This window comes from Pangasianodon hypophthalmus, chromosome 6 (genome assembly GCF_027358585.1).
Source record: "Pangasianodon hypophthalmus isolate fPanHyp1 chromosome 6, fPanHyp1.pri, whole genome shotgun sequence".
NCBI lineage: Eukaryota > Metazoa > Chordata > Actinopteri > Siluriformes > Pangasiidae > Pangasianodon > Pangasianodon hypophthalmus.
Window position 1 is genome coordinate 10,603,189 of NC_069715.1, and position 25,050 is coordinate 10,628,238.

A 25,050-nucleotide genomic window follows, 5' to 3' on the forward strand; every position below is an offset into this window, starting at 1 on the left:
TTTTGTTTCTTTATTACCTTATTTAAAACAATCGTGGTATCTGGGGTCCTCTTTACATGTTTGGGTTGATTAAGGTATAGCCTGGATCTTTAAGGAGGATTTTGTAGATCTGATAATAAAAGCAGCTTCTACAATGTAAAGCTGCATTCCTTTGCATAAATTCCTGGATGTCAATCATAGTTGAGAAGCATGCTAATTGCTACCTGCTGATCTTTCTTCCTGATGTGTGAAATGTTGACTGTAAACATCACTCTTGGTGAAATTTTTAATTTTGTGTTATTCCAGGCTTCTGCTTCACACCCAGCATCGTGGTGTCATGATGCATGATAGACAGTGACATAACTGCACAACTTTTTTGGTACCTATGCCAGAAAGGGAGGAGGATATTTGGAGTGATTTGTGTCCACAGCACTGTCTGCCTGCAGAATACCAGCTCCTCGACTTCTCCATAGCTGTGTCACTTTATAAATGGTTTGGAAATAAACCTGGATTCTAAGCAAGACATCTTAAGAAATTTTTGGAAGGAACAAATAACTCTTTAATATAACAATATGTTTATATGCCTGAGGTCAGATCTAATTTAAGAGATGTGTATTGCTCTGATATTTTATTTTGTGAGGAAAGTGATGTAATGACAGTGCAATATATTTTTTAAGTATTTCATGCAAATTTCTACACAGTATAATGTAGAGGTCCATTTAGAGAGTGCTAGTCAGACAGGGCCACACAGATTTCATTGTTTCATTTGTTTAATAAATGTCCTCCCTGAAAAACACTTCAGTCATTGGCTTTCAGTAACATTTCGCTGAGTATGAGACATAATGTGAACATCAATCTGTGCAGAAATCAGTCAAGGTTCAGGAAGGTTTTTTTTTTGTGTGTGTTTTGGAGTGCAGTCTTTCTCAAAGCTTGTGTGTGACAAGAATCCAATAAAGTATCAAATATTAAGGCATCATTAAACAGCCATAATCGCACTGCATTATTCACATGATTGACCATGCTCATCAGAAACTCATCTACAATTCACAATAGCACACTATAAAATCAAGAGCTAAGCCATTCACCAGTCATGCAAACACATTTACACATTTACACCACACGTGTTTGTATTGGACATTATATGTTGGAGAAAAGAATCTCTTTGGTTACTAGAGCTCTTAAAAGCTTTGCATTGTGATATATTTGTATTATATGAATATGTATGTCATACAAGAGCACTGCATACATAGAAAGCAAAATGCAAAGTGACATGGAAGTAAGTGAGTAAATAGCTATATTTATATGGTTTAGGAAAACCTGATGGGAAAATAATAAACACTTGTAATACCTCTTAAAATAGCACCATGATAAACCATACATATTCAGCTGTGTTTGATCAGAGGGACAGCATCGGATCTGTATTAGTGAGGGAACAGCTGCTTTCAAGATCGACATGTCATAACTGATAGAGACAAATTAGAGGAAGATATGACTATCATCATTGTGTAACCTAACACACACACAGACTTGTCTTACTTTCCTTGTGAGGAACTTTCATTTAAATATTGACACTGTATGGCCATACTTTTGTGGACACCTGACCACCACACCCATATGTGCTCCTTCCCCAAACAGTGGCCACAAAGCTGGAAGCACACAGTTGTACAGGACGTCTTGGTATGCTGTAGCGTTACAGTTTCCCTTCACTGGAACTAAGAGGCCCAAAACTGGTCTGGCATTACAATGCCCCTGTGCACAAAGCGAGCTCCATTAATACGTGGTTTGTCCAGGTTGGAGTGGAAGAACTCGAGTGGCCTGCACAGAGCACATCAATGCCTGATTTCACTAATACTCTTGTAGCTAAATGGGCAAATCCCCCACATCAACGCTCCAAAATGTAGTGGAAAGCCTTCCCAGAAGAGTGGAGGTTATTATAACAGGAAACGGGGATGTTCAACAATCACACGTGAGTCTGATGGTCAGGTGTCCACAAACTTTTGGCTATATAGTGTATTAACGCAGCTAATGAATGCTATGCCTATACCTACACCTACACCTAACCCTAACCTTCACCTCAGTACCTAAAAAAAAGAAACATTTGACTCTTTTGTACACCTATTTTGTAACAGCAGTTTCTGTAAAAGAAAAAAAGGAAGTTCTCCTTGTGGGGACCACGCAAATGTCTCCACAAGGTCAAAACTGTCAGACAGCCCCATCCTTGTGGGGATTAACCATGTCTAACACTCATTCACTCTCAGTTCACTGTAATCACACTGCAGTGTGTAAGACCCACTGAGAACTGAAGCATTCTTTTCTCCAAACAGTGAGACGTGAGAGTGAAAACGAGGGAGATGCCGCAGGGCTTATAGGAGGCAGATAGACATACCCTGCAGCTGTTAGGCACTGGGGCAGGATTCAAAGTTATAGGGTCAATGATCAATAGCGTCTCACTCACAGCACTGGCGTGATGCTTAATGGTGTGGAACGGCTTCCTGATGGAAGTCTCATCACAGACTGCCTTTCAACATTTGCACCAGTTTCCTGGCTAACCAATAAATGATGGTCTCAGTCTTACTGTTTTCAGCATCAATAAACACATGAGCATAGCATCAGTCCAATGAAAGGGATGCAGTGTTTATGCCATTATCTATGCCATTAAACCAGTAAAGTATTCGAGCGCTAATGTACCGGAAAAGGTTCACAATTATCCTTATCTAGTTTGGTTTTATTTCCACTATTAGAGCTAAAACTAAAATCTAATCTGTGTGCATGTGGTTACAACACACTTCTGAAATACAGGTTTTTTTTAATCATAAACAGAAAATCTCTATCAGTAACTAATAACAGTAAATACATCACTATCCATGACTCCTCAGAAGAATGGTTCCAGGTAATACCTTAAAGGGTAGTATGCTTGGTTTGTTTCTTTGGTTCTATGTATAAATCAACAACAAGAGGTTCTAGGGAAAAAAAATATTTCGAAAAAAGGTTCAAAGCATTCCACCTTTTTGATCAAATGAAAAATTCTTCTGGAGATGTATAAACACTTGAGGTGCCAACATTGCTAATAAGAAAATCCTAGCAGGCAGAAAGAAAAAACAGAATTTTACAACAGAAACTCAAACGCATGTCAGTAGACGAGATGGTGTTTTTTTTTTTGTTGTTTTTTTTTTTTTACCCCAGATGTGCGCCAAGCAATAGTAAGAAAACAGCAAGGCAACACTCTGGCATGGCTGCTCCTTTATAATAAACAGCTCTTCCATTTTTACTGATTAAAGAGACGACATTCCTGCCTACTTGGTTTGGTTTGTAAATTCACAGGTCAAAGTTCACCTAGATAAGAAGCAAATGCATGCTTTTCACATCTCGAGTCCTTTTCCCTTCAGTGAACCGCTTTTCTGTTTTCAGGTGTCTTGCATATCGCTGTAACAAGGGTTTAAAACTCAAAGATGTTGGCACCTCTGTATACAAACAAACAAACAAACAAACAAAAACGCTTTTCCTAAAACAGTTCCTCTCTGATAGGAAAACACTCAGTCGTATGGATGTACATAGAACCTTTACAGGTTCTCCGCAGGTGGACAACCACAGGTTGAAAACCAAGAACCCTTCTATAGTCTCTTTTCTTTTCTTCCAATGAGTGTAGGCCTAATATTCTATATTTCAAAGATAAGTGGATTTCAGCTATCATGGCTTCATTAAATTGTGTAACTCTTTGGGAACCATCTTGAAGAACTATACTGGGGTGCAAAGATTTAGAACAATGATTTTTTTTTACAGGATTCTTCAAGTGGAAATGAAGGAATTCATACAGATTCAGTGAACACTCTCATTGTTCTTTCAGCTGGAACAGTATCATCCTAGAGGCTGAAGTCTATAAAAATGATACAGAACCACATAGTGAAATCTGTCTTTTTCTACATCCACATAGAGACAGGTGCAGATTTAGCAAATGATTTCAGGATGGTGAGTGGATGGGACAGTTCTGGCTGTGGAACAGTCCAAAGTGTAGATCAAGTGGTGCAGATTTGCAGATGAATTTGGCACGCTCTCTCTGGAGCCGCCTGCCAGCTCACATTTCACTAAAAACGCTTGGGGCTCTTCTCATGGTTTGCCAAGCTCAGTAACACGTCTCTAAGCAGAGACTTAATGGATATATGGAACGAATAACACATAATTGTGGCAAACCTTTGACAAGATACATTATGGGAGCGTCTCTTTCCTTTGAACAGTGCACCTGCTCAACAGCAATGTAACTACAAATATAAATAGCGTAAAAAAAACTGACACAAACATTTAAATAAGTTTCGAACTAAAGAAAATAAAAGAAGCGCACATGCACATAGTTAAGGAGCCCTTGTTTGAGAGTGGAGACCTTTTTCCGGAGAAGTCATCCTCATCCCACTTTAGCTCTGGAGTCCAGACCATAGTAGCCGACCTGCACCAGAATGGCGATGTCAATCAAAATCTGGGTCATCCCACACACCCAGAACTGGGCGGGGCTTTCATTAATCACAAAGTACGTAGTCTTGAAAATGTCACCAGCAGTCCACAGGAGCACCATCTTTATGCTGAGAGAGAAAAAGGAGAAAACAGGACTGCTACAGTTAAACCATAAAGAGTATAAAGGGAAAATATGACATGACAATAAAAAAAGTACTTCAGAAATAGCAGAGAGACTCAGTTAGCTAGTGAGAGCCATTTCCTCTTTAATGAAATCCCAGGGCTCAACATGAGGCAGGGGACTTTATTAAAAGTTGTCAAATTGCAACGCTCATTCACTCCGCTTCCTCTCTGTACAACCACTTTAAAAGCAGAAGAGGACAATATTTCAAAGCTAGGCTGCTCGCTGAATGCCCAATGACTCAAAATTACACATTACAACTCAATGTGCCGTTTTTTTCAGGATCATTAAGAAGCAGAGGAGGATAAAGAGGAAAGAAGAAAAAAAACTTTTAAAGATAAAATTTCCCCCAGCATGAGTGAGCAATCCATTTTTATTGAAAGTGGATGATCTCAGGCCCTGTAGGAGGCATCGGAAGGGACAACAGGAAATCCTTTCTCACCTTCATTCGCTGTGAATGCCAAAACATTGTACTGACAAACTCTCTGCGGATCTATCAAAGGAAAGTTAGAATGAAAAACTTTAGGGAGAATCGTGTTTTGAGGAAGGAGAGTCATACAGACTGTGCTTTTCTCTGCAGGTCAGTTGTCTCCCCCCTCTCTGTGGTATTTACACAGTGAAAGCTTATTCGTTTTTATCGCTACAGAGAGAAATACTGCAGGAGAATGCAGACCATCCATCAACTGTCAGAGAGAGTTGCGATGGATTCAGCATCCAGGGGATCGTCCTAACAAGAGAACTACAGGAAACGGACTCAAACAGTAAAGTAGTGGACTGGTCCATTCCTCCACACACTCTTTTAGTGTGGACTCATCAAGTCTCCAGTCTTCTGTGACCTTCACCTGTAAATCTAATATCCTTCTTAAACACTGTTGGCATTGTTTCACCATCCAAGAGATGAGCTGACTGTGTGTTCATGGCCCATCTCTCTGGAGATGAGGACTCATCAAGAATAGAGTGGTCCTGCCAGTGTAAAAGATGATGCCTGTCTGTTTCACTGACAGTTGCTTTAATATCGTGTCCTGCAATGAACTCAGACAGTTTACTGCACTAAGGTCAGACCTGACAGATGCAAAAGGTGTGGAAAATGGCGTCGAAGAGTGGCTGAGGTTGGATGCCTGTGGCTCTGTCAATGTCTAGCACTACAGTAATAACAGATGTAAATCCCTCCTGGCTTTCAAAAGCTGCAGGAAATTCTTACACAGACAGAAAAAAGGGCCAAGACAGACAGTTTTCATGTTCATGAATAATATTTCACTTTAGTGCTGTCAGAATGAACGTCACTGTTTGATACTATTTGAATTGGCATAACATTTACATATTCAAAGGCAAAAAGATGTGCATTCGAATATGTAAACTACCATGCTGTTATAAGCTGGGTGTACACACGCAAAGCCTGCTCACTAGAATGGAATAGGATGTGGTATGCAAAAAGGATTTTCACATCTGGTAGCGGTTAATTTCACAACCACCTCCTCACTTCATTTAGATCGGGGCTTCTCAAAACATGATTTCATTGCTTATACTAAATTTAATTTAAACAAGTTTCAAATTATTAGTCTGAATTACGTAGAATTATGTAGGGTGATCAATTCACATAGTTTTCAGTTAAGTATGTAATCCAATTATGTTATAAAATCTGTGGAAGATGTTGGCACTGATGGGAAGAAATAACTATAGTATTAAATTAACTTTATTAACTCGTGTGGAACGATAGTGAAGCGGTAATGTTGTTGTGTCAGAACAATGAAAGTGCAGGGTTTGATTTTGGTTTTTTTTTTGGATTGTATGACTGGTTAGTGTCAGTGTGATTGATGGAGGAGAGTGAGTATGCCACCCCTCCCTCCCTGACAGCATGGCCAGTTTTGCTGTCTTGGGTAACTATAGTAACAATTCATTCATGGGGACAATCTATATAATCTATTAAGACTAATAATCAACTGATTTAAAAATATCTTAATGTTGATGTGGTGAAGTTTTCTGTAAGGTTTATTTAGTATTTAGATAAGGAGTCTCCAGTGTCACAGCTTTGTGGCGGGCAAGTTTTCCACCAGGACAGAGGACTTTGTGGTTTTCTTAATAATGTGACAAATTAAGGTTTTTCCTTAATCCCTTTTTTTTTTTTGTCATATTAACTTTGAGAGAGAAAAAAAACAGAGGCTGGTCAGAGATAGTCTGATTTTAGCTGCTATAACCTAAGAAACTAAGTTGTCTTTCAGAGGCCCAAGATTAAATGCGGAAATATGAGGTCTTTCATTAATAAATTAAAAATAGTAATCGTTGCCAGATCAGTGTGGTATACAAGGAATAAATCACTATCAGGGCATGCTGATATAAGAAAATAATCCACTTTGGGGTGGTAATGGTCATCCGCTTTGCATTACACCCCCCAGTCGTGGATTATTTACCTATAATATATACTAGCACATTATTTTACTGCAACCAATATGTTCCAACCAATCATTCACAGCACTTAATGAAATGATAGTCATCTGATTTTACTCCGCACGGCAATTAAATTCAATTTGTAAATGGTTTTACCAGTCTGGATGAAACTGTTAAAAACTCGTTGATGATGGTGATATTTTTCCCCATAATTGCTCATATGAGATATTTTATGAGCCAATCTGAGGGGCTTACAGGCTAATTTTTTAGCTTGTCAATCGTCATACAGTAGCTTACTGACTACTTGGCTGCTAAAATGTAAATCATTGTCTTATTTCTTCTCAAGAAGAAATGAATTAAAATGCCGTATTGGATCATCTGACGTCTTGCACATCACAAATTCAAGCAGACAGCTCCTGAATTTATTTATTTATTTTTGACATGCTAAGCCTGTAAGCCACTTGGATAAAATCATAATAAAGCTCATGGACTACAGAAGCATCATTATGAGCCTCATGAGCTTTTCTAACAATTTCATCCAAACATGTTCTGCTGATATCTTAACCTTGTTGGTACATGAACATATATATATATATATATATATATATATATATATATATATATATATATATATATATATATATATATATATATATATATATATATAAACAAACTCATGTTTCACAATTATTTGCAACCATGAATTTAGTACTTGGAACATCCTCCTCTTACGAACATAACAGCACTGAGTCTTCTCCTATAATGCTTGGAGAATATTGATGGGGAATATGGAGAATAATAACTGTAATATAATGATAAAATGATGGAGAATATAATTATTGTAATATGATGATAAATTTATAGAGAATATAGTGATTATAATATAACAATAAAACGATGGAAAATATAATGATTGTGAATACAGCTTAAGCAACCTCTGACCACTCCTCAATAATCAACCTTTACACACCCTGTGTCCAGTAAAAAGCTATAATATTTTACAGTAATTGACTGGAAACTCTATTTATCAGGATAATTGATTATTATTAATATTATTAAGATGCAATGTATTAACAATAATAACTACTGATTTGATACTACTGTAACATAACCTTACAGCACCATTTTATAGCATTTGTAGTTTTCTTTCTGTGAAATTACAGAATATTAATTACATTTGTAGAGGTACCTTGTCATTTTTTTTTACAATAGTGTACTGGTAATTTATAGCCAGTAATTTACTGTAAAATATAAATATATACTGTAAATGGCATATTGGGCACTGTTTAATTCTATAACAGCATTGTTACAATTCAGATATCCACCATAGAATAGTGACTAGGAGGCCATTTGGGATTCACTGCATTGTATTCCTGTGCACCGGCAAGCTGAAGATGGTGGATTTTAATGTCGATTCCTGGTTGTCTAAGAAATATAAAACCGAGAAAGCATTGCTGGAAATGGAATAAAAATAATAAGAATTACTGAAGTAAATCGACAATACTGTCTCTTTGTGCCTTTCTTAGTAACATAATGCTCACCTGCTGTAGTTTAAGGGATAAGGTACATTGCATAAAGCTACTGCAAAAGTGGCTCTGTCTGTGGCAGGCAAAAAATTTATATTCTAATTGATCTGAAAACTAAATCTTTCAAGACATTGACAGCTATTGCACTCATAGACCTCCAACTGCAATTTCAGATTATTACAAAATCTGAAATGCAATGGAAAAGAACAGAAAAGAAAAGAAAAAAAACCTTGCACAGTAGTCTACTGCTAAGTCTGGCATGGAAATTAGATTTTACATTTCTATAGCAATCACTCAGCGTGGAGGATTTCTACAGAAATGGTGCCCTTAAGTTCTCATCGTAGCTCCCTCCTTCAACTCATGGCCCTACTAATCCCTTTCTGTTCTTCCCACTCCGTCCCTCAGTCCCTTTCTCTTCCTGCTGAACTGCTATAGCTCAGAGACTGCAAACATCATTAGAGAGGATGAAACATTAAAGAGGTAATTAGCAGAGGCAGGTCATCTGTACAAGACCAAATCCATCACCAGAGCATCACAATGGAGATGGAGAGCCACTTACAATACTTACACTTACATCTCCCACCCAGAGAATACCAAGTCCAGTGTTTCTATAGGAAGTCACACCCTGTCTCCCTCACGCTCACTTTCTAACTCTCCCACACATATAAAACCACCCTTTTATTCATCCTCTCTCGCTTCCTGTCTCACTCCTCACCTGTAAGTGTGCGATGAATTGATAAGAGACAAAAGAAATGTTCAGCAAACACTTGAGATCGGCTCGAGGGAGAAGAACAGACTGGAAGTGATTAAGGCAACTGAGCCTCGTGGTTCAGCTCTCACAGGCTGTTTTACACTTCAGCCTACACTCAACCCCCGACACGTCCACATCGATCCTTTAGAGCTAACACAGCCAGACACTGAGAGACAGACACGCACACAGACAGACACTGAGAGACAGACACGCACAGACAGACACTGAGAAACAGACACACACAGACAGACACTGAGAGACAGACACACACAGACAGACACTGAGAGACAGACACACACAGACAGACACTGAGAGACAGACACACACAGACCCTGAGAGACAGACATGCACACAGACAGACACTGAGAGACAGACACACACAGCCAGACACACACACAGCCAGACACTAAGAGACAAAATCTAAATACAAAATACTTTTCTACAGGGCAGATACTAAGAGACAGACACGCACACAGACAGACACTGAGACAGACACGCACACAGGCTGACCCTGAGAGACAGACTCAGAGACTCACAGACAGACAGACAGACACTGAGAGACAGACACACACAGACACACACTGAGAGACAGACAGGCAGACACACAGACAGATGGATAGACAAACAGTCAGACATACACACACATACACATACTGCTAGTTAATAAAACAGAGTAGGCCCTGATCTGATCACATGGGAAAGAAAAGAAAAGGATGGAGAGAAGTGAAGAGAAGAGAATGAAAGATGAGAGAAGAGAAAGCATAGAACAGAAAAGAAAAGAAAAAAGGAAAGACAAAGAAAAGGGAACGAGAGAAGAGAAGAGAAGAGAAGAGAAGAGAAGAAGCAGTAGCAAAGGGAAGATAATAGAGAAAGCAAAGAAAACAAAAGAAAAAAGGAAAGGGAAGATGAAGAAAAGAAAAGGGAATGAGACAAGAGAAGAGAAAGAAAGGGAAAGAAAAGGAAAGGAAAGAAGTGATAGTAAAGGGAAGAAGATAAAAAGGAAGAAAAGGAAAGGAAAGAAGATGAGGACTTACGAAAATTAAGTCAGTGTAAAGATGATTGTTTCACTGACAGCTGCGTCTAAAAGAAAATTACTCAGAGAAATGGCAGATAAAATTGTTAGTACTAACTGTGATGGTGTTTATGAAAAGTGTGTGTGTGTGTGTGTGTGAGATGGCATTATGTTCATTACAGACTCCAGCAGAGCACAATAATGTACTGCTAGAGAGACATGACGTGAATAAGACTAGCACTAATAAAGCATTATTGACATTATTGACATTTTAGCAACAAAATCAAATATTTGCTCTGCAAAAATGCCTATAGACAGAGATTTAAAACTAATGAACATTCCTCTAAAAGTGTCAGACTGTAGGCACTTTGTGGATGAGTTAGAAAGAGTGAATAAGTGTGAGTGAGAGAGAGGGAACGAGTGAGAAAGAGACTGGCAGACAGAGAGAGAAATTTCTTTAACCATTCATTACGGCAGGAAGGCAGGAACACTATTAGCACATGAAAGCTATAAAACTCAGAGCATTCTGAGCTTCAGAGATCACTGAGACGAGATGAGCTGTCTCGCGTGACTGTGAGAGCAGGGGATTAAAAAAAACTGACATGAAAACATAGGTAGCAAACGAGAAGAATACAGAGAACTGTTGTGTCAGTTTTTTAATCTGTGGATTTCACTCATCCTGTTTCCTCATACCTTTTTTCGTGGCATGAATTCTTTGAAAAATGGTGTGACTTTGTAGGTGGAAAAATGACAGGCATCAGAGAGGCTAATACGCAGTGAGAGCCTCAGCAGCACACTTAATTAGCTGCAGCTACAGAACTCGTCCAGAGCTGCAGCTACACTGAGGATGAACTCGGCAGGAGAAACAGGAGAGTGGGGTGGGGACACAACAGTCGTCAGGCCGTCTCCAATTTAGAGCAGATTTAGAGGGAGCACATGGACAACCTACTTTGAAAGGATGACAGATGGTATGAATGTCATCTGAAGTATCATTTCTGAAAGCAGTGATTATAGAAGACAAGCGTTCAAGCACACACACCCTACAGAATGAGGGACCTGATCTGATCAGATGGGAAAGAAAAGAAAAAGAAACCAAATGAAAGAAAAGAAGCAAAAGAAAAAGGAAGAAGAAAATAAAAGAGAAGAGAACAGAAGCAAAGAGAGGAGAAGAGAAGAGGCATACCTAAGACAAGAAGAGAAGAGAAGGAAAGAAAAGAAAGAAGTGAAGAGAAGTGAAGAGGCATCAGGCAAGAAGAGGAGGAAAGGAAAGAAAAGAAGAGAAAAAAGGAAAGAGAACAGACATTAAGAGACATGAAGAGAAGAGACATTGGGAAGTCAAGAGAAGAGAAGGAAAGTAAAGAAAGGAAATGGAAAGGAAATGAATGGAAAGGAACAGAAAGGATAGAAGATGAGCTTCAGAATGAAGCAGAAATCTTGTAATATCCTCTCACTTCACTTCTCTCGGTTTAAAAGTTCTAAGAGAAACGGTTCAATGGTTCTCTCCTGCTCTAGATCAAAAGTTGTCTGTGCTGCTGTCTGGTCCAAGCTGAACCCCCTGCAGTTCTGGCTCATTATTATACACCTATTTACCCTAAATCATCTACTGAACCAACAGTGCCTTGTATAAATATTTACACCATTGACTTTTTCCTCCATGAAATGAAATTCCTCTCCATGATAGTCTTTGAAACCTGACTATCAGAATAAGATGTGTGTAGCAACCCATGATTGAAATGAGGAAATCCAAAAATGAAGATTGTAATGGTTATTCCATGCATGCCAGCTACCATACAGACCTCTCTGGAGGTATAAAGTGGAAAGTGTGGCAATCAGCACGACAAATCTGGAGGATCGGAGACTCATCCACAAAGAAGCCAAGAATGCAGCCCTTGATCACCAAGCATGGAAAACTACTGTCAGAAATCGTACTGGCTTCAAGGTCACCCTCATCCAGATGCTAGCAAAAATAAAAGAACTTTTCCACATTTTGTAGCTTTGCAACCTGTAACTGAAATGGATGTAAATGGGATTGAAGAAAAAAAAAAACCCAGATGCAGGCCAAGAGCTTCAGTTTATGTTCAGATCAAACACCAGAATGGGGAAAAAATGTGATCTCGGTGACTTTTTCCATGGCGAGGTTTTTGGTGTCAGATGGGCTGGTTTTAGTATTTCAGAAACTGCTAATCTCCTGGGAATTGCATGTGCAACACTTTTAGAGTTTATACAGAATGGTGGAAACAAACAAACAAACAAAAATCCAGTGAGTGGTACTTATGGAGGCGGATAACCTTGTTAATAAGAAAGATCAGATCATCACTCTTTACAAACATCGAGAGCAGAAAAGCATGTTGACTCTTAAGCCTGATGGGCTACAAGAGCAGAAGACTACACTGGGTTCCACTCCGGGTCAGCTGAGAACAGGAATCTGAGGCCACAGTGGGCTCAGGCTCAAACTACAGTTGGAGACTAGAAAAAGTTCCCATCAGATGTTATAAATTTAGTAGAATGGAGTTCACATGTGTGCAATTGAAATATCACATGACCTCAAGATAAATTCCTGGAAGAACCCAGAGTTTGCTAGGGAATATACCTAAACAAATAGCATCATTAAGACCAAGAAGCTATATCAAAACAGGACAAAGTTTTGAAAAATTATCAGTCTGGGTTTGGTTATAAAAATATTTCAAAAACATATCAAGGAGCACCAAATCTATTATTTAAAAAAAATGAAAATAATGTGGCGCGACTGCGACTCGGCCTAGAGCAGGCCATCTAACAAAAGTCAGTAACCAGGTAAGGAAGGCATTAGTCAGAGAAACAACCAAGAGGCTAAGGTAGGTCTGAAGAAGCTAGAGAGATCCACAGATCAGATGCAAGAAGCTGTTAAGAGGACAACCATAGCCTGAACACTCTACAGACCTGGGTTTTATTAAATAGTAGCAAGAAGAAAGCCATTATTGAAAAAAAAGCAATATGAAATCCCATTTGGAGTTTGCCAAAAGGCATTTTGGATATTTAGCAATACTTGTGCAACCAGCACATGAAGAAATGAGAAACAAGAACCATTTCAGTTCCAGGTTGTAACACTACAAAATGTTAAGTTCAAGGGGGAGTGAATACTTATACACGGCACTGTAATAGGAAAAGTATGTATGAGGAATGTCATATAATACATAATACCAGGCCTTCATGAACATATTTAACTTGTAAAGCAGATGACGTGTGGTGACGTAGGATGTCAAGTCACCTATATACCGCTCAACATCACCACCTGCATACCTTCCATTACCTTCCAGTGTTCATTAATACTGCAGGGAAGATTGTTTGTGGAGGGATGAATCTTGCCCCTGCACCCAGCAGAGATTTGGGAGCTTATGTAACATGCTAAGCATCAGGTACAGATATTTGCCTGAGAGGAGGCCCGAAGGGAAAAAGGGAAAAAGGAAATCAGGCACATGCCTCAGCTGCTCCATCTGCCTGGCTCAGGAGGCTCCACCATGATCCTCATCATCTTCCATGTTGCCTTCTGAATTCACATGAGCTAGCTTGGCAAAAAGAGAGGGGTCCACTGGTTCCACTTTTGGTTGCCCAAGGATTTTTTTTTTTTTTTTTTAAAAACATCACACATCTGTTGTAAGAGTGGACTGCCTGAGTTGGCACCAAAATGCACATGTCTCAGAGCCCTCATAACACAGACTATCCCTAGGAAAACCGATCAAGCATAGTGGTAATCTTTATCATGCAGAGAAAAACCACAGCCCACGGTACAGACTAGACTGTCTGCCCTAGGGGTAAGACTAGACTGCTCATGCCAGACAACTGTTAGCATTTAGTAGGGACAGCTGGCTGTTAGCAAGAAGTTTGCTCAAACACAGCACTCTTTGGAAACCTGACTCAAAGTTAGGATGTTGCTGTTCTAATATTTTAGAGCAAGTAGCTGAACCTAAAGTTTTACTGTAATGCAAGATTTTAATGCAAGATTGCCGTAATGCAAGTGCACAGGTTTGCCTCGGTAGAGTTAGCTAGCTAGTTAGACAGGGAAGAGTTAGCTAATGGGTGGGAATTGGCAAGACTAAACGGGAGAAATGTTATGGCTAAACCATAGACTTTGGCATCTTTGAAATATTCCCAGCCAAACTGATGTGTGCCAGACTGTCTATGGAAATTTTATCTGGGTCAGACCAACTTGTCTTCAAAAATGATAGTCCCCTAACTAGAGAATACCCTGAGTGTGTCTTACACGAATCAGGAGGCCATCACAAACTATTGCCCCTCATCCACCATTCCCTAAATTACTACAGACTTTCAGTTTGCGCCATGAGGGAACAATAAATCAAAAATGTAGTGACAGAAAAAAGGCTTTGCTCAAGACAAAATATGAAATATGCATGTGGATCGATCCATCTGTCTCAAACACAGGAAAGTTTGCACACTTCTAGAAAGAAATAGATCTGCTCTCTACTAACAAAATAGAGGGTAGAGAGAGACATGTTATTTAAAATTCTCTTGAAGAAAGTAAACAAGACCTTCAGTCCAGCCCGGCAGACTGAGCAAAAGAAACAGAGAGAGAGACAGAGCGAGCGAGCGAGAGAACGACAAGGAGATGTAGAGAGGATGACAAGTAAAAGAGATAGAGCAACTCATAATAAAAGACACAAACCTTGATAATTCTTTCAATATGGCACAGAAACACATTTGTGAATTTAATTTGTTAAAACATCTGTGTTGTGAATTTGAATTGTCCTCTTAAAGCAGTTAAAAATCATTATAATATGGCTGTAATGTGATTAATAGACCACTGAAACATAACCGGTTTTAATTCATGCCTTTCGGTGGAACTGCAGACTATAACAAGCCTGCAGGTGTGTTATAATAGATGCATATTGACTTCTGTAAACAGCTAGTATACTCCACTACCCTGTTAAAGAGAGAGCTAATGCAAACATGTCTGTGTAGGGGAAAAAAAAAAAACCCCAAAAAAAAAGAGTATTTTGAGTAAACCTGGTATGCCAGCTCTGTCTTGCTCTTTTTTTCCCCCCTCACTTGTTCCAAAACTCTGGCTCTCCTCTGTGCTGCCAAACTTTAGCCTGCTGTGGTAATGAATAATTCTACCGTGATTGAGGCTCAGAGGAGTCACGACAGCTAACCGGCACCCTCATTTAAATACACAGCTCCAGGTGATCAATTGGGTTCAGTTCTTCGAGCTCTAACTTGTTATGGGCTGTATTTTGCACAGCTCCTGCTAATGGTGCTAACGAACCATGACACATCTGCTGAGCTCATACAGCTCTCCTGAACTTATGATTCTACAACTTTGAAAGCACAGTAAGACTCCATCATTCCTCCACTAATTACAGATGCAGGAGAAAGGAGATAGATGAATAGCAGGTCTACCACTAATACCCATGTAGCGTGGCCTGGGACATCCTGTAAATATTCAAAAGTATCTGTCACTCATGCTAATGATGTTTCAGAGGTGCAAAGCCTGAACACGCTGACAACATGCAGCAATTTGCACAAACTAAGTCATGAACATTAGAGAAGGCTTACGTAGCAGGGAGGGGTTGTAGACTTTTCTGTGACTTCCTTCATGAAAAGCCTTATGAGAAGCTTCTTAAAATTCCTACTTATTTTCCATATCAGGTTGAAACTTGACTGCCTTAGGCAAAACAGCACATAAATACGGAATAAATAACAAAAATGACCCTAAACGCTAATTGGAAAAGAGTTCAGAAGTATGAGCAGATCAGAATCACAAAGCTGAAATACAGAATGAAGACGGGCAAAGCCAGCAGAATGGTAAAATAATAATAATAATTATTATTAATTATTATTATTATCATTATTATTATTATTATTTATACAGACAAGGAAAATAAATTAATGCAGTAGTGCTACATTCATTTGTATCACACAAACCACAGAAACTGAAGATTGTTGCAATTTTATATGATAAATGTATTTTTACTCTGTAATTATCCCCCAAATTGCAATGATCTTTGCCTGCCTATAGACAGTGCTTCATTTTTGACCACCATACAGAGAAAAATAATATTAACCAATAATATAAAGTCATCTTTAACCTTCCCATTCCCTCACACCTGCATGAAATTGTTTGAATTTTTAGAAAAAATTGTTAGAATTTATGTTTCCTGTTGTCACTGACTCACTCACTTTCAGTAACTGCTTTATCCTGGTCAGGGCCGCGGTGAATCCAGAGCCTATCACCAGGTGGTAAAGCGAGAATACATCCTGGATGGGACTCCAGTCCCTCTCAGTGCACCATGTACAAACATACTTATTGACACAAAGAGGCAATTTATCTTAGACAAGCCACTTACTGGAATGGTGTTGGAAGATGGGAGGAAACCAGAGAACCCGGAAGAAACCCACATGGACATGGGGAGAAGATACACAGAAACTCCACACAGACAGTAACCCATAATTATAACTAATAATAATAAAGTTAAATTTTATTTATAACACACTTTTAAATGACCAAAAAATGCTAAAAGTAAACACAGAGAGTTACATAAAGATAAACATAAACCATGCTCAGGATCGAACCCAGGACTCATGAGCCTTTAGGTGGCAAGGCGACCTGCTGCACCAACGTGCCACCCTGTTTCATGCCGTCTTCATGCATCTCATGAAAAAGCAGTATAATCGTATCAGATTGTATCAGCCTTTCAAAAACAGTGGCTCCAATAAACGCCTGCTGGCACTTCTTAGTTCATAAAGGAACTCATAGTATGTTCTACTTTTTGTAATGTCACTTTTAGGACACATACTATTTTTAAGGCATATTCATACAACTAGTGCACCTAGTGGACAGATGGCCTTTATCTCACTAAGTATCTTCCATAGCTCTCCTCTCTCCTCCTTATTAAAGAAGACTGATTGCCCACATCTACACATCTCTGGTTCAATTAATCCAGATGTGTCAGATTTTAGTCTTGAAAAGCCCCAATTAGCACCTGATATGAATGCCTCGCTCATTACAAATCCTTAAGGTGAACTGGGTGTTTTAGAGTTATTTCACACTTATTTCTAAACAACATTGCTGCTGCTTCTGAATTAACTCCTTAAACGCTGAGGATCTGTCAGCAGGTCCACACTTTCAGACATTTGTCATTCTTGTAACTAAACACCTTTCCTATTGCAACCTGGCCAACCCTGAGTAACAATAATGCGTTAATGAGGGGGGGATAGTCCTTTTATAAATCACTTGTCTAAGGTAGAAATTGTAATGTGTGTATATATAGGGTTTGACGGTAATCACCAGGCTTGATTGTCTTGTGGCTAACCAGTGCACAAGAGTTTTTAAATCACTTTCTAATTATCATTACCACCACAATTATTTGTAAAGTGTTAGATCTGACGTTTCATTGTAGGCCTATTTAATTTTTTTTCTTCTCTTTTGGTAGCATCCCTAATAAATATAGTTGATTGATGTTAACTGTATACTTGGTTAATGTTAGCTAAATAAAACAGACACTGATAAATTTTATTTCACATTAATGAACTCATAACTGAAAAAAATCAATAGACTCTTAATAATGCCAGATTGGAGAAAGAGGGTGGGGCTTCCAGGGGGTTAATTAATATTTCAAAACACATACAATTACAATTGTCTTTGTAATCATTTCAGATTAATTTGCTGATTGGCTTGTCTACTTTTTTTTTTGCGGGGGGATAAGAATACTGTTGTTTTAGAGTATTTCTGATTGGTAACTCGAATGTTAAAATGCACAAAGGTTGGTAGGTCAGTTGTTAGTTTCACTGAAGTCACTGAATAATTCAGAATTATTACTACTTTAAGATGAATAACTGAATAATAACCTAGGACTTTAAGGTGTTAACCAGCAAGCAGTTTCCATGTGGCTGGACACACCTCCAAAGCGTGGAGATAGAAATTTTTCATGCTCTTAATTGTGGTGGCCCTAAACCAACCACAATCAATGCTGGTGTGAGGATGTGCTGACGATGCTTGGGCTCACAGAGTGACTGTACATGGATGTGGGATAGACAGCATATACTGTATGTGACAGACGACCACAGCACAGCTGATTAGTTTTCATGGTGATTAAGTGTGTGCCACTTGCTGCTGGTGGGAATTATCTGAATGGGTGTCCATATTTCAGCAGGGCGTCATTATCCCTTATGGATGACTTATGAGATTTAATAAACTGGCTGTTCAGCTGCACGCTGTTTGATGAGACCATGGGGCAGGTAAACACACACACACACACACACACACACACACACACACACACACACACACACACACACACACAGAGAGAGAGAGAGAGAGAGAGAGAGAGAGAAAGAAGAGGGAGAGAGAGAGATAAATGGATCCCACAATTCACCATAGTAATAACAGCAACAGCTCAATAAAGCATCTGTGTGTATGTGCGCTTTCCTGGGTCCCACTGGAGCCGAATCCTCACCACATAACCATGAGTGACATCCTTATTTTTAATAAATATGGGAAACTTCGCCAGGACTCCCAGGGGTAATCAGGAGCAATCAGTGAGACACACACAGAAGCGCCATCTCTGAGGAGGAGCTCGCTGCATGTCTCTGCTTGCTTAAGAGACCGATTACAGCATTGTCAGCTTGATCGGCACAGCAGGGGCCCAACTCTGACTACGGACTAAGTTTAAAAAAAAAAAAAAAGTCTCTAAAAAACCAGCAAATATTCTTTATGCTGATTCACTGTTTATGCCAAAAAGTTTACTTCAAGTTTACCCACTTAAATGGAAATTCTGTCATTAAACTAGTGTTTAACCTTCTATTGCATGTTTATTTAGATTATTTTTCAGCATTTTATGTAAATTTTATTAGCAAAAAAGGTGATGGTTTGGAACCTTATCTGTTTGAGCAGAGTGTACAGATGAGGAAATGAGAGAGCTGGACAGAATAAAGGACTAAAGCGCTGCTGCATCACTCTCTTTAGGCGTTGTGGCATTGTGGGTAATTTAGGAAACTGTTAACCAATGTGAAAACATGATTGTACATTTCAGATTTTGGCCAGAGTGTCCTTATAAACTCTTCTGCATGGCATATGTATGATGCTGGAGGGAAGTGCAGGTAAGTAGTGCTCCACGTGACTGCACAGCTGCTAATGAATGTAGAGCGTCTCAGCACTGGCAGGACATGCTGCTGAGTTACATTTAAAAATATTTCATCAGAGTGAATGAATTTAGCAAACTCCTCTAGAGACACTGATCAACTGTACAGTAACCCTGTACACTATGATTAATTGGGGTTGCTTTGCTGTGGACTAATATGTCAGCTAGACAGAAGATGAAATAGGCAGTCGTAAGGGTGAGAGCCTGTGTACTCTGTGTCTTTACACCTCCACCTCAGAACAAGTCAAAAGCACATCAGGGCAGGAAGCTAATTCACACCAATGCATGAACGCCACAGGGCTCGCGAGAAAGCAATCTTTCTCAAAAAAAGTCACACTGAAAGACCCTGTCAGAAACTATCAGGACATTCCTGACCTAGAGAATGTGTTGTGTCCCTGAGGAAGAGAAGAGACAGCTTGTCACTGGATGCCTGCACCATTAACGTCTGTCATGGTCTGTCACAGAAAAACACATACAGACACATGCCTCACAATCCAGCCTTCTTTCTTAGAACAGCCGCATCTCTGTCAATAAACACAAAATTAAGTTAGTGGTAATGGCTTTGAGAAGGGGAAAAATGGAAAAAGATACAATTCTTATCTATCTGTCAGTCAGATAATAAAGGGATGAAGACAGGCAATTTTAGAAAACTATGAGAATCCTGGGGCTTGTTTAAATTCTGCCGGTCCAGTAATCATCTGGCTCAAAGGCATAAAGTGAAGCAGAGGACAAACCTCGCTCCAGTGTCCCGTAATAGAATATGTGGGTATGAATGGAGCTAGGAGTGTAGAAACGCAGCTCTGCATGTGTGATTACAAGCTCAGTGTACCAGGGTTATATCTGAGTTTAGAGAATGCTGGACAATGCTTCCTCTCCCATGTCCCATATTAAGACCCTTTACAATATGCAAAAAATACAAGAAATCAAAAATTTTAAAAAAAATCTGTTTGTATATGTGTCACATTTGGAACTTTGCATCATTTAAATTCTACATCAACTATAATTCTATAATTCTCTGAGTTTCCTCATGCTCTCGATGTGGTTGAAGATTCTGCAGTGGCTCCGAAGTGGCGCAATAGGAAAGAGTTTGAATCCCGATGATGTCACAGCCATCCATGGTCGAGAGTCCAAAAGAACAACATTAGCCGTTGGTTTCTGGGTGGGAGGGATAGCATACTCGCTCCTCTGTCAATCCCTAGCCAATCATGGGCCTTTATGAACTCATGTATGCGGGAGTGATATGTGTTTTCGGCTGCACTGTGACAGCATTAGCATGATATACTGTAGCATGAGCAGTAGTTCGAAAAAATACAGTGTTCGGCTTAATGTCTCGGAATAAGCATGTGCTATCCTCCGCCCTCCCTGATTGGTAGTTGGCATGTGATGGGACAAATAGCTATGGGGTGGAAATTGGCCAATGAACAAAACTGAGAGAAAAAGTTCCCCAGTAAACTTTTTTTGCTAGTTAGCTTATATTGTTGTTTGTTACCAACTGTGACATGCTGGCGAATGACGTAGGACACAAAAGTGTATTATTTGAGCAAATCCATGGTCCGTGGAGGAGGTTAACACACATGTAGGCAACATCAAACAAGCATAATCAATAATCATAGACCCACAAAGCAGGCATGGGTCAAAACCAGAAAACACTAAGATTTTGGCAAAAAGGAACTGGGAAGCACAAGCATGTTATAATTGACAAGACTTTACCAAATACTAAGACACAGCAGAGTATAACCAGACAAACTAATCAAGGACTTGACACAGAACAGAACACCACAACAGGACAACTAACCAGTGACAGGACAGGCGTGAAGACAGGACTAGAACCAAAACAAAAGGCAAACTGCAAAACAAACAAAAGCGTAATGACATGAAATCTGCACTCGTCACACCGAGAACCACGATGCACACTGGGAGGGGGAATTCATTACAGCAAGAGTAAAGGGTAAACCTAAATTTGGTTATACAGGAGGTGGGATGGGTGGCATGGTGGCGCAGTGGGTAGTGTTGCAGCCTCACAGCTCCAGGGTCCCTGGTTCAATCCTAAGGGTTTCGTGATTAACTTGGCTTTATCACTTTATTTATTTATTTATTTATTTTTTTAATGGTCAGTTGGATCACTGTCGGCCAAGGCCAAGATGTTTTTCAAACCACAGTCTGGGTACACAGAGAAGATCGCTCTTTCATCACATTCTCATATACACTGTCCATGCACAAATCTCTTCTGTACACAGACACACAGTCTATACTGTTCACACACTCACCAGCAGTGCCTACTTCAAGTAGTCTGCCTATGACGATGGCAAAGGTCGAGAAGGTCAAACTCATATACAGTGTTTCACATCACTCATAATGGGCGAGCAACGATCCTAATTAGTAACGGAGTACATTATTAGCATTGCTGAAGCGAGCACTGCCATTCCCCAAGGCTTCTCTTGAATACAAAATTGGCCTCACTGGAATTTCCTGAGGACCTGCGAGTTAAAGTTTGTATTCGTGATTTAAGTTAATGTCTCAGGAGCATATTAGATGCACAAAGAGCCAAGGAAGCAGCAGTGGAGCTTAAGCCATCCTGCCTCTCCCATGCTCCTCTCTGTCTCCTCTCATCCGTTGCTCGGCTGTATGGGGATGACAGCGGCAGACGCTTCAGGCTGCACTTTACGAGTCAAATTAAAGCCCGCAAGTGGCGTTTAGGCACGGAAGGACCGAAGCTAATATAAATGTGCTTCCTGCAGGAATTTATCTTTTTTAAACCAATGCAATCAATGTGTCACTGGCAGTGAGTGTAACATTTTTGCCCTTAATGTAATTTTAGCATGGCCTGAGGTATTGATGACCATTAACATGTACCAGCTAAAGTAATGTTTATACTGTATATGTGCATCAACCTGAGTTTATAGAGTGAGGCAGAGTGTCAGAATAGGATGCGCAGGATGAAGAGTGCAAATGGTGCTTCAGTCAGGACAGAATGATATGTGTTTAGTGTACCATAAAAGAATCAATGAGTGGTGTTACAGCTAATGGCAGGACACTTTTCCAGGCTGATTGAGGGGAAAAAAAAGGGAAAAAAAAACACTTTCATTTTCCTCTCAGCCTAGATTACAGTGAACTCACAATTACTTTAGAATAGGCAGAAATGATTTATAATGTATAAATGACAAAACATTACACGCATGGATTTAAATTCTCCACTCAGACAAAGGGAGAAACCACTTACCTCTCCTCTAACAAAAGGTACTATTCAAAAGAACATTTTAAAACAGTATTTTCTCTCAAAGACACGAAAAAATGATTGACATGCCAACAGTATGGTGTAGAAAATAATGTCTAGAACAGGAAGATGAAGGAGGCAAAGAAGAACCCAAAGAAAGCCACAGTCTCAGAACTGCAGTTTAGTCAAGTTTCAAATATTAGACACCCTGACCACTGGCTGGCATCATATGGTGTGGTCAGTCGAGACCAAAATGTAATATAAAAATATTTAGGATCCTTTACAGGTGTCTCTAGCCATGTCAGACATTACAGGAAAAAGGCACAGTGCTGTTGTTCTCTCCAGGGGAGATGTCACCAGATGTTAACCGTAGGGGTGCCAATAATTTTGAAACTGGTTTTGTTGAAGAAAAAAAAAAAAAAGCCCCAAATATTGTGGTGAAAATGATTGCGTTATGTGAATTTTCATGGAGGGTGCCAATATTTCTGACTGTAACATCTTTACTATTTCTCACTGCTTGGTTATTTTCTTGACTGAGATAAATACGACTATATACTGTACGATATATGTACAAACACACACCTTAAACCGAGTCTTCCTCTTTTCTGAGAATTTCCATCTACATATTAATAAATGCAAAAAAAAATTTAGTAGCAACAGCCACAGCTGAAGGTTTGAGAAAGAAACAGACAGATACATTTCAATCTTTCTACTAGACAGTAAAGGAATAAAGACAGATGGTTTTAGAGAACTGATGATGAACTGATCATAGGGGATTGTCTGACCTCATGCCTCGGGTGGAGCCGTTGTTGTAGTTCTGTAACAGCTGAGGCAGACCCAGCATGGCCTCAAACAGCACGGCCAATGAGCCCAGAGACTCCACAAACACCACCCAGTCCAGGAACAGGAGCGTGAAGAAGGCACACAGCAGCGTGAAGCCGAAACAGAACAGCAAATAGTCCTCAAAAGCACTCCATCGCCAAAAATACCGCACGTCCAGGTCTGTGAAAGAAAGAAAGCGATATCATTATATACATTTTCATATTCAGAACAAAAGGTGAAAGCAACAAACTACTTATTATACTTAAGTCTAAAATATTAGCGAATTAGCTGTTACTATAGAAATGATAATGTATTAGAATGACACGGCAGCTGTTGCAGAAAAATCATGTAAACTTTCTGACCAATCAGATCTGAGAATTCAGTAGCACTGTGGTATAAGGGATGCAATACTAGAGGCTACAATGAAATGTGAATCCCTTCTCTCTAAGCAAAAATGTCACATATATAAGAACAAAGAAAGTCTCCATACATAGGAGAAATTAACACTTTTTAGCCAAATGTCTTCCAAAAATTTTCAAACTTAGTTTACATTAGATATTTTTTTTTCAGATAGCCTTTAAGAACGCTGTTGACAAAAGTAGAATGTATTGAAATCATTCTCATGGCTGGATCGGGAAACTGTCGTAAGGTTGTGATGAACTTTAACAGAAAACATGGCAAGCACATCACACACACGACACTGTTGCCAAAATTATTCAAATTCAAAAAGACTGGAAGTGTTGCGGGCCTGCCGAGAAGTGGACGTCCACAAACATTCACTGATGAAGGCACAAGCGATGTGTGTGAGCAGGAAAAACTGCAGTGCTGTGGCTCTTCAGTGATTACACCCCTGACATATCGTGTATATGCAAATCAAGTACTGTTCCTGTGTCAGTGCATGCAGCAGAGGACAGATAAATCTCTAACCCACAGTGTGATCTGATTCTCACGAGTCGTTTACATGCTACTTATCATGGTCAAGTACGACATCCTGACATGATCAATGACTACCTGCTTCTCTCATTCACTGATTTTACCGCCCGAGCCAGAATGCGCTGACTCACTAGAGAAGAATTGATTGTTAAATAAAAGCACATCCATTTTGGCCCTAACTGGAGACTGACGTTATGTGGAGACTGTTACAGAGATCCCGTACTCTTCACTCTCTACTGTATGCAAGATACAAACAGCTGAGACACAAAAGAGAGATATGATCCATGCCCAGGAAAGCAGTGCAGCTTCAAAGAAAACAAAGAGTGCTCGAGTCTCCTCTCTGTGACCTTGAAGCGTATGAGAAGAGATAGCAGAGGATGTAAACAAAGAATAAAGATGTGCACAATAGAGAAAAAGATCACACTTGGCAGGACCACACAGAGTATTTGAGTATGAGAGCGACTCGCAGCTTACTCATTCGATGTGCAGTGACTGATGCCGCTTCTGATAGAATTTGAATGGGAATTGAATGGGAATTTTGGCAGTGCTGCACAGTCTTATATTTTCACCTCTGCATATAACTGCAGTGATCTGAACGAATATACCTCCTCAGCAAGGCAATGGCAAATGCAAGCTCCATTTCACTTTAAATCAAAACGTAAAACTAGCT

General features: G+C 39.5%; 1 protein-coding gene across 3 annotated transcripts in view; it reads right to left on the reverse strand.

Moving 5' to 3' along the window:
• Positions 1-731: 731 nt before the first annotated feature.
• si:dkey-246g23.2 (solute carrier family 66 member 2) overlaps positions 732-25,050 on the reverse strand; it is a 54,712-nt gene continuing 30,393 nt past the window's right edge. For all 3 annotated transcript variants that reach the window (XM_026927352.3, XM_026927354.3, XM_026927353.3), the window contains 2 exons: positions 23,411-23,627; positions 732-4,550 (listed from right to left, as the gene is read on the reverse strand). In XM_026927352.3, coding sequence (XP_026783153.1) covers positions 4,376-4,550; positions 23,411-23,627 — 392 coding nt within the window. In that variant the 3' untranslated portion in view covers positions 732-4,375. The remainder of the gene's footprint in view (positions 4,551-23,410; positions 23,628-25,050) is intronic.